This window comes from Crinia signifera, chromosome 4 (assembly GCF_055691185.1).
Source record: "Crinia signifera chromosome 4, ASM5569118v1, whole genome shotgun sequence".
Taxonomy (NCBI): domain Eukaryota; kingdom Metazoa; phylum Chordata; class Amphibia; order Anura; family Myobatrachidae; genus Crinia; species Crinia signifera.
Genome location: NC_139220.1, coordinates 269,273,190 through 269,286,918, shown reverse-complemented (window position 1 = coordinate 269,286,918; position 13,729 = coordinate 269,273,190). Strand labels below are relative to the sequence as shown.

At 41.5% G+C, this 13,729-nt stretch overlaps 1 protein-coding gene across 3 annotated transcripts in view; it reads left to right on the top strand.

Annotated features, from left to right (window-relative positions):
• The window catches only part of TIA1 (TIA1 cytotoxic granule associated RNA binding protein), a 29,549-nt gene extending 21,667 nt beyond the window's left edge, over window positions 1-7,882 (top strand). For 2 of the 3 annotated variants that reach the window (XM_083184530.1, XM_083184532.1), the window contains 5 exons: window positions 2,145-2,240; window positions 2,327-2,411; window positions 4,890-5,013; window positions 5,913-6,058; window positions 6,682-7,882. In XM_083184530.1, coding sequence (XP_083040656.1) covers window positions 2,145-2,240; window positions 2,327-2,411; window positions 4,890-5,013; window positions 5,913-6,058; window positions 6,682-6,808 — 578 coding nt within the window. In that variant the 3' untranslated portion in view covers window positions 6,809-7,882. Of the gene's footprint in view, window positions 1-2,144; window positions 2,241-2,326; window positions 2,412-4,889; window positions 5,014-5,912; window positions 6,070-6,681 lie in introns of all 3 variants that reach the window. The other variant, XM_083184531.1, reaches the window with a different exon arrangement.
• Window positions 7,883-13,729: the final 5,847 nt, after the last annotated feature.

Below are 13,729 nucleotides of genomic sequence, written 5' to 3'. Positions count from 1 at the left end.
CCTCTGTGACAATTTAATTTATTCAATGGAGTCTTCCCATGATCTGTCAGTTCATGGCAGTCCTCGCTATAGCCTGCTGTAGAGGTTACTTTTCTGCATGGCTTTCGATCTGCTGTAATAAATAATAATTCTGTATGCCTGTAAATCAAGTCCGGCTGGATAAAAGCGCTATAGCAATAGAACTATTATTCATTGTAACTTACACAAGAGTTGTGTCATAAGCTAATTAGAGAACCATGTAAATGCAGAAGCTGCAGGCATCTGACTGCATACTACAGAGAGTAACATAGTGTAAATTGTTCTCCGCTCTGCATAGGCTGCAGTGTCTTTCTTTCTCCCCTCATTGACCTCTTCAACTATCCACCTCCTGTCTGCCATACCAATGCTGGGAGATGTGGTCCTGTGGTAGCCTTATAATAAAAGGCGATAATGGTCTGTAGCTTACCTAAAAATCAATTGCACACTTAGAAGGTTCTTGCTTACCAATTAAAGTAGAAAAAAACATGAGATTGATGCTTTTTAATGTAGTACATTGTTGCATGCAAAATTGCATTCAGGAGGTGCCCATACATTACTGCGACTTCTCCGAGGGGAGAAGTCGCAGCCGATTCCCCCTTAAGCCGTGAAGGTCCTTTTGCATGTAATGTATCATGTGATCCCATTCCCCGCTGCTGGATCAGGCGTCAAACACATCCAATTTGGCCACTTTTCACACAATTTCTCGGAACGACCCGCCGTAATTAGGTAAAAAGTGGCCAAATCAGACACGTGTTAGGCCAGCTTAAATGGATTGTGGACATGGAGACATTAGAAGTTTTCACAATGGTACCCCTAATGCAGTGTGAAGGTAATATTTATGACAAAATGTTGCTATTAAATGCACAGGTGTATGGCACACATGTACCGAACATATAGAAACGGCCACACACTTTAATGCATGTAATGTAAAACATACTTGCACACAAGTACAGGTATTCAGAGTTAAGCTGGATACACACTGGTGCGATTGATGGGTCAATGTAAATGGGGTATGGGTCTTAAGGATGGATGACCACTATTTGCGCGCCATACTTCCTTCACCCTATCCACAAAGCCATAAAGGGAGAATATGATGTTTTTGGGAAAAACACCTGTTCTGGAAAAAAACGTGAAAAACTCAACCTTTCCCATGTTGACCTGCATGTGGACTTATGGCCAGTCAACTTATTGACTGTCTACCTATTTTTTGCCGACTGCATACCTGTTAATGAAGGACAGAACTAACAATGTTCTATCCTTCATTAACATGCTTGGTGTCACTTGGTTTGATAAGCAGCGCAGTAAAGCAGGGAGCGAGCATACACACTGAGTGAGGCGAGCTTCATGCCGATCTGCCCGACCAGCCGGCATTACGCTCTGCCTGTACCCAGGTGTACTCTTGTTAGTTCTAATAATTCCCAGATGTCAGTGACTGGGTCGGGATTGCTATTCTGTATAGATGACTAAATTGTTACTATGAATAGCACTCCTATAAAATCCCTCTCCATCCCACTGCAGTTCATCTGGTCAGCCATATAAGTGGGATTCTGGCTACATACCATCAGATAGGGGGATGAAATGATGATGTGTTTTTTTTTATTTATTTTTTTATAAAGCCTATATAGTCCATGAGAGGACATCCTCTGCAGATTTCCCTAATAACACTGATTTATTCACAAATATACCACCAAAATGTTAGTGCTAATAATTTTCTGAAACCCTACTTTATATGTAAGGCAATCTGTGTATAGAGGTCCTTTTTAATACGGGTTCTGAACTGCAATACCCAGAATGCTATGTTCTGCTTACTGCAGGTTATTTCTGCGTGTTCATGTAGTGTAACGCCTACTATACCACAGAACAGAGGCCTGGCGTCTGATGCAGTGGTTGTGCGTTTTTAGAATGAACTATTGTGACGGTCTTACTGCACTCTTGCCTCTTAATCTGAACTCTGCATGTTCTTGGGGGGCTCAGGTATAGGACGTTTGGACTGCCTGTTGCCCACCACTGGTATATACTATATATGTGCGTATGGTTATCTGTGTCTGTATGTATTTTTTTCTCTTGATGTTCTCAAGTTGTTGTTTCCCTTCTATAAAAATGAGACCTGCATGCTTCTCTTTCAGCTAATACAAAGCAATTGTCATATGATGAAGTGGTCAACCAGTCCAGCCCCAGCAACTGCACTGTGTACTGTGGTGGTGTTACATCTGGATTAACAGGTAAATCCAACCCCCACCCCCCATATCAGCACAGTCCCCTGTCCTTGTAAGAGCACCATGACTAATGCTGTTTCTGGCTCTGACAGAGCAACTGATGCGCCAGACCTTTTCTCCCTTCGGTCAAATAATGGAGGTCCGAGTCTTCCCAGATAAAGGGTATTCTTTTGTACGGTAAGTCCATAATTGTATCTTGTTGGTTAAGTATGTGACTATTCATGCACATTCACTGTCTCTATTGTATTGGTTTACAAAAGTGTTGTAGTCTCTTATGTATGTCAACACAATTTTCAACCTCTACATTTGCTGGGAGCTAGTGAGAACGCTCCTCGGACCCAGCTTATTGCCGGGTTGGTGACATATGGACTTGATTTGAGGTGCGGTGTGAAAGCACCTTGAGTTATAATCTGGGTCAAACAACCCAGGAATTTGAAGGGTTAAACTGGGTCACACTCTGTATTATGGGAGGTCCGGGTTTAGTGTGAAAGCGTCGGACCAGAGATCACAATCCCAAGTCCGACACAGCTTTGGGGTATGAGGCATCAATAACCTAGTTTGATTTGTATATACTTCACTTTCAAAACTGCTGACTCAATTTTGAGTGGTATAAATTACATTTAAGTGAAAAAAGATTTACAGAAAGAAATTGTGTACATAATTCCCCTGGTTGTGGTAGCAGCGAACCAACACGATGAGCTGACACAGCCAAGAGACAAGGTTGCTTGTATTGCCCACTTATTCCAATGGTATCCTGCCATTTCTACAGTGTGACTGCACTATTACACATTAATATGTATCTGTTGGATCATAGTGCTTCCCGCTGTAACGCTGCTTTCTCTGTGACAGCTAGCACACTAATGCAAAATAATTGGGCAAACCTTACCCATAATATTGCAGAGGTTCCGCTCTCACATTTTGATATCGGTAATAAGAACGATAAAAATACATTTAATAACTTGGACAATCTAACCAAGAGCCCAACTGAGAATTTGGATTCATTAATGCCCACCCTTAGCTGGATTAATTATTTGCTTTAGGACCACTATAAATGAATAGTTATATTATAAAATCATCCTTAAGAATTTTTTAGTGCTAATTATATAGTTAGTGAGGGTGAAAATAGTTAGTCCATAGAGTTCAACCCATACAAAGTAAATATCACACGTATGGCGTCTATTATATTGCTCTTTAGGAATGTGTATCACACAAAAAATGTAGAGATGGAATACATTGCATATAAGAAAGATACTGTAGTTTCATGTAAAGTTTATATTTATCGGGTGTATTAAAGTAAATCTGTCTTACATTCTACTTTTCTGTAAGTAAAATAATGGGAATATAGTCGCATTATGTAACGGCTTGTTTTCTGCATTGAAACTAGTTGTTTATAAATACATGTTCTGCTTGGAATTTGTCCTTTGATATTTATACCCCTTTTACACTGCCGCAAAAACCTGGGTTTTCCCCTCCTGGACCCAGGTCAGCAACGGTGTAGAAGGGGTTAACCCGTGTTCCTTTACACGGGACTTCTACCCAGGTCCTGAGCAGGGTAGAACATGGCCAGGACCTGGGTAGAGCTCAATGTAATCTCCAAGCGCTGCCCCATTTACACTGCGGGTAGGCACCGCAGTGTAAACAGTGCAAATCCCGGATCCGACCTGGCTTGGATCAGTGTTTCAAATGCCGTGTTAGATCCGGATTTTGGGTGTAAAAGTGGTATTACATAGACCAGTGGTCAGGGAACTCAGCCCTCATTACCCCACACAGTGCATGTTTTGCTGATAACCCAGCAGGTGCACAGGTGTACTAATTACTCAGACACATTTTATAAGGTCCGCAGGTGGAGTTAATTATTTCACTTGTGATTCTGTCAGGAGACCTGCAAAACATGCATTGCTTGGGGTAATGAGGACCGAGTTCCCTGACCACTGGCAGACTGATACATGATTCTTTGGTTTAATAAAACCAAGCAGATATATCCCTTTGGGACCCGTTCATTATATTATATTAGATTGTCTTGTATAAATTGGTAGATCTTGCTAGCTGTTGAAGCAGACAGAATAAATATCCACATCTTCTGTGCTTCAGCTATGGAGATGCAGCACAATCTACAGTGATAGGCAGATGAAAACCTATGACCGCTTCACAGTTAATGAAGTCCCGCAAGTTTCAGCGGCAGATAGCCGTCCTGGAGCCATTGAAAATTGCACAGACAGCTGCTGGAAACATTTGAGATAAAGTACCAAAAACGTAGCATTTTATTGCCATTTTACCAGTTGGTACTTATCTCTCTCCATTTCATCTCCCTACAAGGCTTGATACATCTCGCCCAGGCAGTGAAAGGTAGAAAGGTGGTATCCCCTGCATTACCTCTATAATGAATGGGTCTGTTACTTCATTCCTTTACTTTAAGGAATGATGAATGGGCGCCCTGGACACCTGCTTAGCTTATTCATAATAAACCAATTTCTTCTCACAATATCCGTTTGGATTCTGTTGCTCGAATCGCAATCATTTGGCCAAGTTACCTTTTGTGACTGCTGCTAATTAACCTGTATTATAGGTACCACAAGGCAGTAGATATAGAAGCTACGTCAGAAGGAAGCTTTAGTAAAATGTGTATATGTAACATTATTGGTTTTGTGTTTGTAGGTTTAGTGCTCATGAAAGTGCAGCTCATGCCATAGTCAGCGTGAATGGAACCACCATTGAAGGTCACGTGGTAAAGTGTTACTGGGGCAAGGAGACTCCAGACATGCTGAATACTGTTCAGCAGGTAAGCTGTAAAAGCGGTTTGTATCTTCTTCTCTATCTGTGGGGACATAGACCATACAAAATGTGATAGAAATTCCGCAAAAGTTCCATTTGGATAACTAAAGATGTCCATTTAAATGGAATCTTACACTATAATCAACCTCCTCCCCACCCAACAAGATTTAACCAGTTAGTGCCCCTCACATGATCTCAAATGTTCTTAAAACCGCTTTATTAATTATAGACGCTTGTAGATGAGAGCGTTATTATACCCCCTCAATAAGGTCAGCAGCTTAATAACTAGGGGACAATTTTGTGAACTTGTAGCAAAATATCACTAGAGGCCCCCCCCCAACGCTGTGGTGTATGGCCACCATAAGAAATGTTGATTAGTACAAGGCATTAGACCAGAGATGGGGAACAATCGGCCCTCCAGCTGTTGTGGAACTACACATCCCAGCATACCTTGTTACAGTTTTGCTATGTGGCCAAGTGTTGCAGGGCATTCTGGGATGTGTAGTTCAACAGGGATGCAGTTAAGATCCCGGCGGTCGGGATCCCGGCGTTCAGAATCCCGACGCCGGAATCCCGACCGCCGAAATGCCGACACTTTCTCCCTCCTGGGGTGTCCACGACACCCCTGGAGGGAGAATAAAATAGCGTGCCGAGCGTAGCGAGGCACCGGGCCCGCTGCGTGCCGAGCGCAGCGAGCCCGCAAGGGGGGGCGATCCACGTCCCCCCCCCCTTGTCGGCATTTCGGCTGTCGGGATTCTGAACGCCGGGATTACATATCGGATCCGTTCAACAGCTAGAGCCGAATGTTCTCCATCCCTGCATTAGACCTTCAGCTGCTTTGTAACTTTTTAGCCAGTGCTTATGTGAATTATGTTTGGTTTTCACTTTTTTTTTTTTTTCCTTCAGCAAAGCCAACTTAGCTTCCCCCCTCCCTATGGACAGTGGGGGCAGTGGTATGGAGGAGCTCAGCAAATAGGCCAGTATATGCCCAATGGTTGGCAGGTGCCTGCATATGGAGTGTATGGACAAGCATGGAATCAGCAGGGATTTAGGTAAGATTTAAGTACGTACCTTGTAATAGATGCTGAAAGGACTCCCTAACTTTAATAAACCTTTTAGGCATATGTTGTATTATCCTATATTGTAAAGGTATTCTATAAGTCTCACCAAGAGTTTTATGGTCATGGAAAAGAATGAGGCCTAAGAATAGATTACTTCTATCTCTTGTCACTATATAAGCACTATGAATTTTCGGTACCTGTTTAGTTTCACAGCAGCAGCATGGCCGTACGTCTGAGTACCCTTGCGGGGCTCGGTGGCTTGCTGCGCTCGTCACGCTATCTAAAATCAACTCTTATGCCAATTTTTTTAATTTAGTTTATTTTAGATAGTTTGAGCGCCGAACCCGGAAGTTCACAGCGGCCATGCTGCCGCTGTGAAACTAAACAAGTACCGAATTTTCTGATGAAAGTACAACAATCCTACAATAGAACTGGGTTTAACCCTCAGAACAGTTACAGATCAGCCCTGCTGTCCTGTTTGTGTCAGTCATATACACAGGGCTAATTAATGTTATACAACATGATTTGTTTACTCTGATTAATGCTACTATTTGAATAGCAGCAGAAACACTGTATTCCATATTCCCATTCTAATCTTGTGTTTCCTGTTGCAGTCAAACACCGTCCTCTGCAGCAGCATGGGTGGGACCAAATTACGGAGTGCAGCCTCCCCCGGGACAGAACGGAACACTGATCACAAACCAAACAGGCTACCGTATGGCTGGATACCAAACGCAATGAGGAAGGACTCCCAACCCGCATCAGCAGTCTGCTGCTGGCCCATTTGTTTACTTTGATACCATTCTATAATCATGTCAGTGCAGATGTCAGATACAGTATATTTATTAAAACAACAAAAAAGTAACCATTTTTTTTAATTATGACATGTTCATCCACTCGGTTAAAACACAAACTACAAAAACAAAAAAAAATTACTAGAGATGCTGGATGTTTGCCAATTTTTGCCTTCCTTTTTCATTATTTTAATTTTTTTTTTTTTTTTTTTATAAATATATATGTTAACTGTTACTTAACCCTGTCGCTCTTGTAGAGGACAGCCAAGCCTTGCTTGCCAGATCTTTTCGGCAGTAAAAAGGGTTAAGTTCCTTTTGAAATAATAAAACAAAAAAACAATGCAGGGATCACTGCCATTTTGGGCAGAAAATTGCACAAAAATGTCTTTCTTTTTCTTTCACTGAAGTAGTGTGCAGTTTTAGATTGCATTCCTAGTATAATTTGAGATGTATTATAAAGTTTAACTGTACAAAATTTGTGGCGCTGTTTGTAAAGGTTTAGAATTTTTTTTTTCCCCCTCCCATTGAAACCTTCAATATGAAAAAACCACTTTCATATTGTCCAGATTGTACACACTGTTTAAAATACTTTAATCTCCCCCCCCCCCCTACTTTTTGTTTGACATTAATTTGTATCTTGATCATTTTAACATTTATTTTTTTTGACCTTCTGAAGTTTGCCGCTACGAAGGCTGCTGATCACACTCTCCAGTGATCATAGGGTTAAACTTCAAATGCATCAGACTTAATGTGACCTGATCTGAGCCTCTACGTGAAAACCTCTCTCAGATGGTTCTAGTTCCACATGATTTCTGTTCTTGTTTGTGGGGGAGTTTCTGTGGGGTGTTTTTTTTTTTTTTTTTTTTTCCTCAAGGAGGTGCCTAGGAAAAAATCCCCACTGGATTTATTTCTCAAGGATTTTTATCTTCTGTGATCAAAAAAAAAAAAAAAAGTTATGTGGAAACGGGAAATCTCATATTCCTGTGTAATTAAACGATTTAAAAGAAAGTGAAATTCTTAACGAACTATCCTGATTTGTTTCTCTTTTTTTTCTTTTTTTAACTGCTGTAGATAAAAAGAAAATGTTTAAATGTGCATTCATTTAAATCGTTATCAATTAAAAAGTTTGGATTATCCCATAACTAAGGAGCTGATGACTATAGAACAGGAGCTGCTGGCAAACTGTAAAACATCTTTGCAATGCGTGGTGAATAGCGCCCACTGTGAACTGCTTGCTTAAAGTTAAGTAGTACTACCATAAGGACAGTCCATATCGCTCTCTAGTGCCAAGCCAGTTGTGATTTACTTTTTGTGGCTCAATTCTGTGTACAATTGGGTGCGGTTATTACATGTTACCACATAATGGAAATGGACAGTTATTAGTTAGGCTAAGCATACATTGCCAGTTAGACCTATGGTATAGATGTTTTATATGACCACCTCACACCCAACAGCTATTGTCACCATTCCCCCGCTGTGAAGGAACTGGAGAGGTCTTTCCGCGGTTAGCCTCATCAGTGCGTACCTACGTCTTTTGTTTTGTATACTAAATCAGCATTGTGTTTGATACACTTACCAGTTAAATTGTAAATCTAATTTAAATAATTAGCAGTGCCACAAAATCTATATAGAAGCTAGTAAGATAAGAGTTAGGTGGGGCAATGTATGAGCCGGCTAGTTACCATTGACAAGAACACTGTAGATAAAATGTGAAAAGAGCTGTTTCTTACAGACCAAATGTATATGCATGTTGCCTCTTGTATACAATTCTCCCATCTTGGCTCTTAATGTGGCCAAATGAAGGGTACAACTTTTGGGGAAATATTCCAAAAGTCCTAAAGAGAATCTTCTTCTGCAACCGTAGCAAACATTTGCCTCCGCGGTGAATCATTGTAAGTCAGATGATGTTTTTATGCAACCACTTAAGTGGCCATAAGCCTTAACACCACTACATTTTACCTGTGAGAGGAAGTTGCAGAGTTTGTCAGTCTGCTGTGACTAGAAAACACTCCTGGGAATTATGGATGAAGCGATCCAGTAGAAGAAGCGTAGGTAAGAACATCTGGCTAAGGAAACTTTACTAAAAATGTCAAAATGTGATTGGTTCCTCGTAGTTTTTGGTTTACCTTTTTCATAGGCAAACCTAGACATTGGTGTAAACACAAGGTATGGGAATTCTTACCCTGTTATTACCTTTATATTGGGAACACTGGATTATTCAGTAAGGATATCAAAATCAAAACAGACAAAACCTTGTACACTGCAGGAGGGGCAAATGTAACACAAGAAAGGTAAATTGAACGGCCGATATCTCGATGCACTATTGGGCAGTGTGTATCATCAATGTATTTGTGAATGGTGATGTACACAAATATATTGCATTGGCAGTGAAACACAGCTGATGCTCGATATAGCCGAAGAGGTGCCTATCACATTGACAATAAGTTTGGTTTGGTCCTAGACCACCAACCCAGTTTGGGAAGCACACTTATATATAATATCTACACCTATAATAAACCTTTCAAAATTGCAGCCAGACTGCTGTTTTGGCTGTAGCAGCTTCCAAAATGTGGGCACAAACTATGCGATATGTGATGAATGAAATTGTTAACAATATTATCATGGATGTCCTCTAGTGTGTACCCACTATAATTCCCTCTGTTTACTATATCTTCAATGGCTGCATGTTTGCCGGGGGCTGGGTAATGTTACTGAACGATATTGTTCAGTGTTTAAGTGCTAGGTTTTCCAGGGTAGTGTCTACCCAGCTTAAGTATATCTATATGTTAGAGAAACACATTGATTTTCATTACATTTAAGCTGTTGTCAAAGCTTTTCTGTGCAATGGGGGTCCCTATTTCTATATCTAGATGTGTGGCACCCCAAAAATCAGTATAAACCAGAAAGCCCAGAGCAGCACTCCCGTGAGAAAACTAGTGTTAAGCCTTTGAGTGCCAACAGCTCTGTGAGAAATGTGCAAAATATTGGCTAAAAATGCCAGCTTTGCTCACATTTGTTATATTGATTCAAATATAAAATGTGTAAAAAAAGGTATTTTCTATAAAAGGTTTGCTTGCCAATTTTCACACATTCACTTGGCACTCATATGGTTAATAAATGTAAGTTCTAAGAAGCTAGAGCTATATGCAAGAGTAATGGAAAAGATTTTTTTTAACAAATCAATTTTTTCTTATTAATACCCCGCCCTTTCTTCCACGTGAGTTGTAATACTAAACTAATTGAGTGGCTATATATAGAGATCTATATTTTGTAAACTCCGCACTCACGGCCACCTTTGCGTATTTGTTGGGGTGCACCTCTAAGGTGACAATACTTTGTCCCATTAATATAGCAGTGTAGGATTCTTATCCAATGAGGGCACTCGCCACAATTGTATTAGGGAAAGAATTTTAATTCAGGCACATCACCATTCCATGTATAGTCTATGTTTTGGCCACTAGGCGGCCTTTCTCAAGACAGGACATGCGGACAACCTCACAGCTCAAACGTCAGGTTGTCTTGCCTTTAAGTTACATTTTACATTATTATTTCTTAAAATCTTTAAAGAGAGAAACAAATGGGGTGGAAGAGGCTAAAGGTACACGGGGATGGAGGCAAAGAAACATGGGGAGGGGAGATGATAGATAGATATATGCTTGATGAGGCAAGGGGCAGAAGTACAAAAAAAATTTTCTCCAAAATATTCATTGCCAGGGATTTCATGCTCATTGACAATTTCTTTGGCCAATTCGTAACAAAGGTGCGTGCTTGAAATTAGGGGGTGTGGCCCATGATTTAATTGCTTCCTGCAAGGCTGCGCCCTGTTTTCATCACTGTGGGGGGCATGGCTGGTGCTCTAGGAGCTGCTGGCCATGCCCCATGCCTTTCTTCAGTGAATAGACCACCCGGCATTGTGGAATCCCAACTGCCTGCCCCAACATGGGACACTGCTGGACATAGGGCAGTCGTAAAAAAATGACTGTGCTGTGGTAATTGGGACAGTTGGGAGATATGGGTTACATGCTCATTGGTTTCAGCTTGTTACCAGGGAGTTACATGCTAATTGCCAGTGACAACATAACTATATATATTTATTTATTCACAGTTTCTTATATAGAGCAGCAAATTCCGTTGCGATGTATAATAGGAAATTGATAAAAAAAAACGTGGGTAGTAACAAACTGACATAGATACATAGATGTAGGAATATATATATATATATATTTTGGAGGGACATTTTCTTCAAAAGATTCCATTTGGACAGTCAGACCCATTGGAATCTGCAGAGACCATGCACCCCCATCATGCAGGCTCACCCAAGCCACCGCTTGGGTTGCAGTGCCATTGATTTGCCACTGGGGTAGGGGAGATAATAGGTGCACATGTGGAGGTGGGATGCAAAGGCACTCATGGGAAAGACTTGCTTATATTACTTATGAGTTCTGGAAGGGGTGTGGATCGTTTGGTCTACACAACAACTAGGTCAACAAGCATTGGGTCGAAATGCAGCAAGGTCGACATGCATTATCTCGACAGTCAAAAGGGTTGCATGGGGTTTTCCACAGTTTTTTTTTTACCTGAATTTTGACACAATTGACATGGACACAGTTCGAAGTGTACCGCACCCCCTCGCTTCTCTCGGCACACTATTTTATTCTCCCACCAAGCCCTAGTGGATGGTAGGGCATGAAATACCGCCTGTCGGCTCAAAAAACAGTGAAAAACTCCTTGTCGACCTTGCTGCATGTTAACTTAGTGGTGTCAACCCAATGCTTGTCGACCTAGTTTTTGTAGCCCTAATGACCGTATCCCTCCTGGAAGCAGATGAAAGAGGAGCATTAAGAAGAGATGCGGGTTGGGATCGTTGGGTCTACAACAACTAGCTCGACATGTGTTTGTTTTTTTACCCGAATGTCGACATGGACACATTTTGAAGTGCACCGCTTCACTCGCTATGCTGCCGCACACATTAGTTGTGAATGGACACTATTGTGTCCATTCACAGGGCCACCGCACGGCTGCAGCCGGATCCCGCCGCTGGAAGGGACGGCTGCCGGGCTGTGGCCATCCCCTCCATGATAAACTACTGTGTGCGACACAGCTCCCTGGCCGTGCGGGATTTCACCGTCCGGCAGGAGCCGGAGTGTGTGAAATCGGCCTCACCAGTGACCTTTTACACACATAAGGTGCGTACACACGTACAGATTTTCTGTCTGATCTATCTGGTGGGAACAAAAACCTGGAAATGTATGGGAGCAACTAGCAATCAAAAAATTGTTCCCAAACACTTGAAAACAGACAGTGATCAGTCAGACAAATTGTTTAATCATTCTGATATAACACATTTATCAAAGCATATGTTTTTTTTCTGTTTCCTGCATTTGGGTGGAAATTTTTGATTGTCCTATGCTCCTATACATTTCCAGGTTTTTGTTCCCACCAGATAGATCAGACAGAAAATCTGTACGTGTGTACGCACCCACGGAATTCGGCAGCGTGTAATCCTACGCAAAACAACAGGATGCAGGGTTCAAAATGAATCCATAGATACACTTGCTCAATTCAAATAGATAAGAAAGAACACACTTAATTGAATCAATTAAGAAGCTTTATTTACATATATGCATCACTAGTAAACTGGCCCGGAGCAAAGTCTCTGCTACCAAAGTTAATCTGCTACTTTCTGTACAGCAAAAATTGGCTTGGAAAAAAAACATACTTTAGCGCTTCTTCGTTAAAGAAACCAAGCAAAGCTGTCCCTGATAAAAGCTGCTTCATACAATTGAAAGTAGCGGTAATACCGGGAATTAAGGCGTGTTATGTGCATAAAGCACATAATGACTTCATACATCTGACACATGATGAGTACTTCAACTGAACCAGTGTACTGACCAGAGAATCAATCCCTATGTTCACATAAAGGTATCTTTGGACTTGGCTCTTGTTCACATAGAAAGGATCGACACTTCCAACTCTCCATAAAAGCAGGATGTTTTTATTCTTTAACAGGTATCCATAAAACAAAAACATTAAAAAAGTTCTTAAAACAAATAGACGGTTCCCACATAAAAGAAAGATAAACTGCTTAACATGGTTTTCAACTCACCCGGACTGAGTAGAAATCAAGATGGCACCGATGGTATGGGGAAGTTATCCGTCCCTCAGTGTTCAGTCCGTCTAGCACAAATCACCAACATGTTTCGGACAGGTATTGTCCTTCCTCAGGGCATGTGTATACCAGCCCTCCATATCCTTATATTTATAATAATAATGTTATTTAAATAGCACCTTTCTCCTAATCAGAAGCTGCTTCATGTACTTTGGGCCCTGGTCATGTAGAGCTTTAAAAGTCAGTAAGCCAATCTTGACAATTATTCACCATTTTATAGGCAGCCAGTGAAGGGAGTACAGAATGGGTGTTGCGGGGCTAATTGGTTAATAGCCTGGCAGCTGTATTTTGTACCATGTGCAAGCGGTGCAATTATTTTGCTGGGGGACCGAGGTAGAGGGCATTGCAGTAGTCAAGGTACGATGATACAAATGCATGTATGACTTTAGGCAGATCTTCTGAGGGAATTAAGGGTACTTGTGAGTTATCCGGGCTGCCGATTTCTAAATCGGGTCGGATCGGGCACATCGCATCGCATGCGACCATCGGATGCGATGCCCCGATTTTTCCATAGGAATCAATGTTAAAATGGACTGAGTCCATTTTAACATGGAATTCAATGGGAAAAAGGGGTCCTTTTCATACCCCTACTATCCAAGTGGGCATGGAGTTGGATATAAACCTGTGGCGAGCGTAGCGAGCCACCGAGCCCGAAGCGTGGCGAGCCCCGCGAGGGGACACAGAATACCGTCCCCTCGC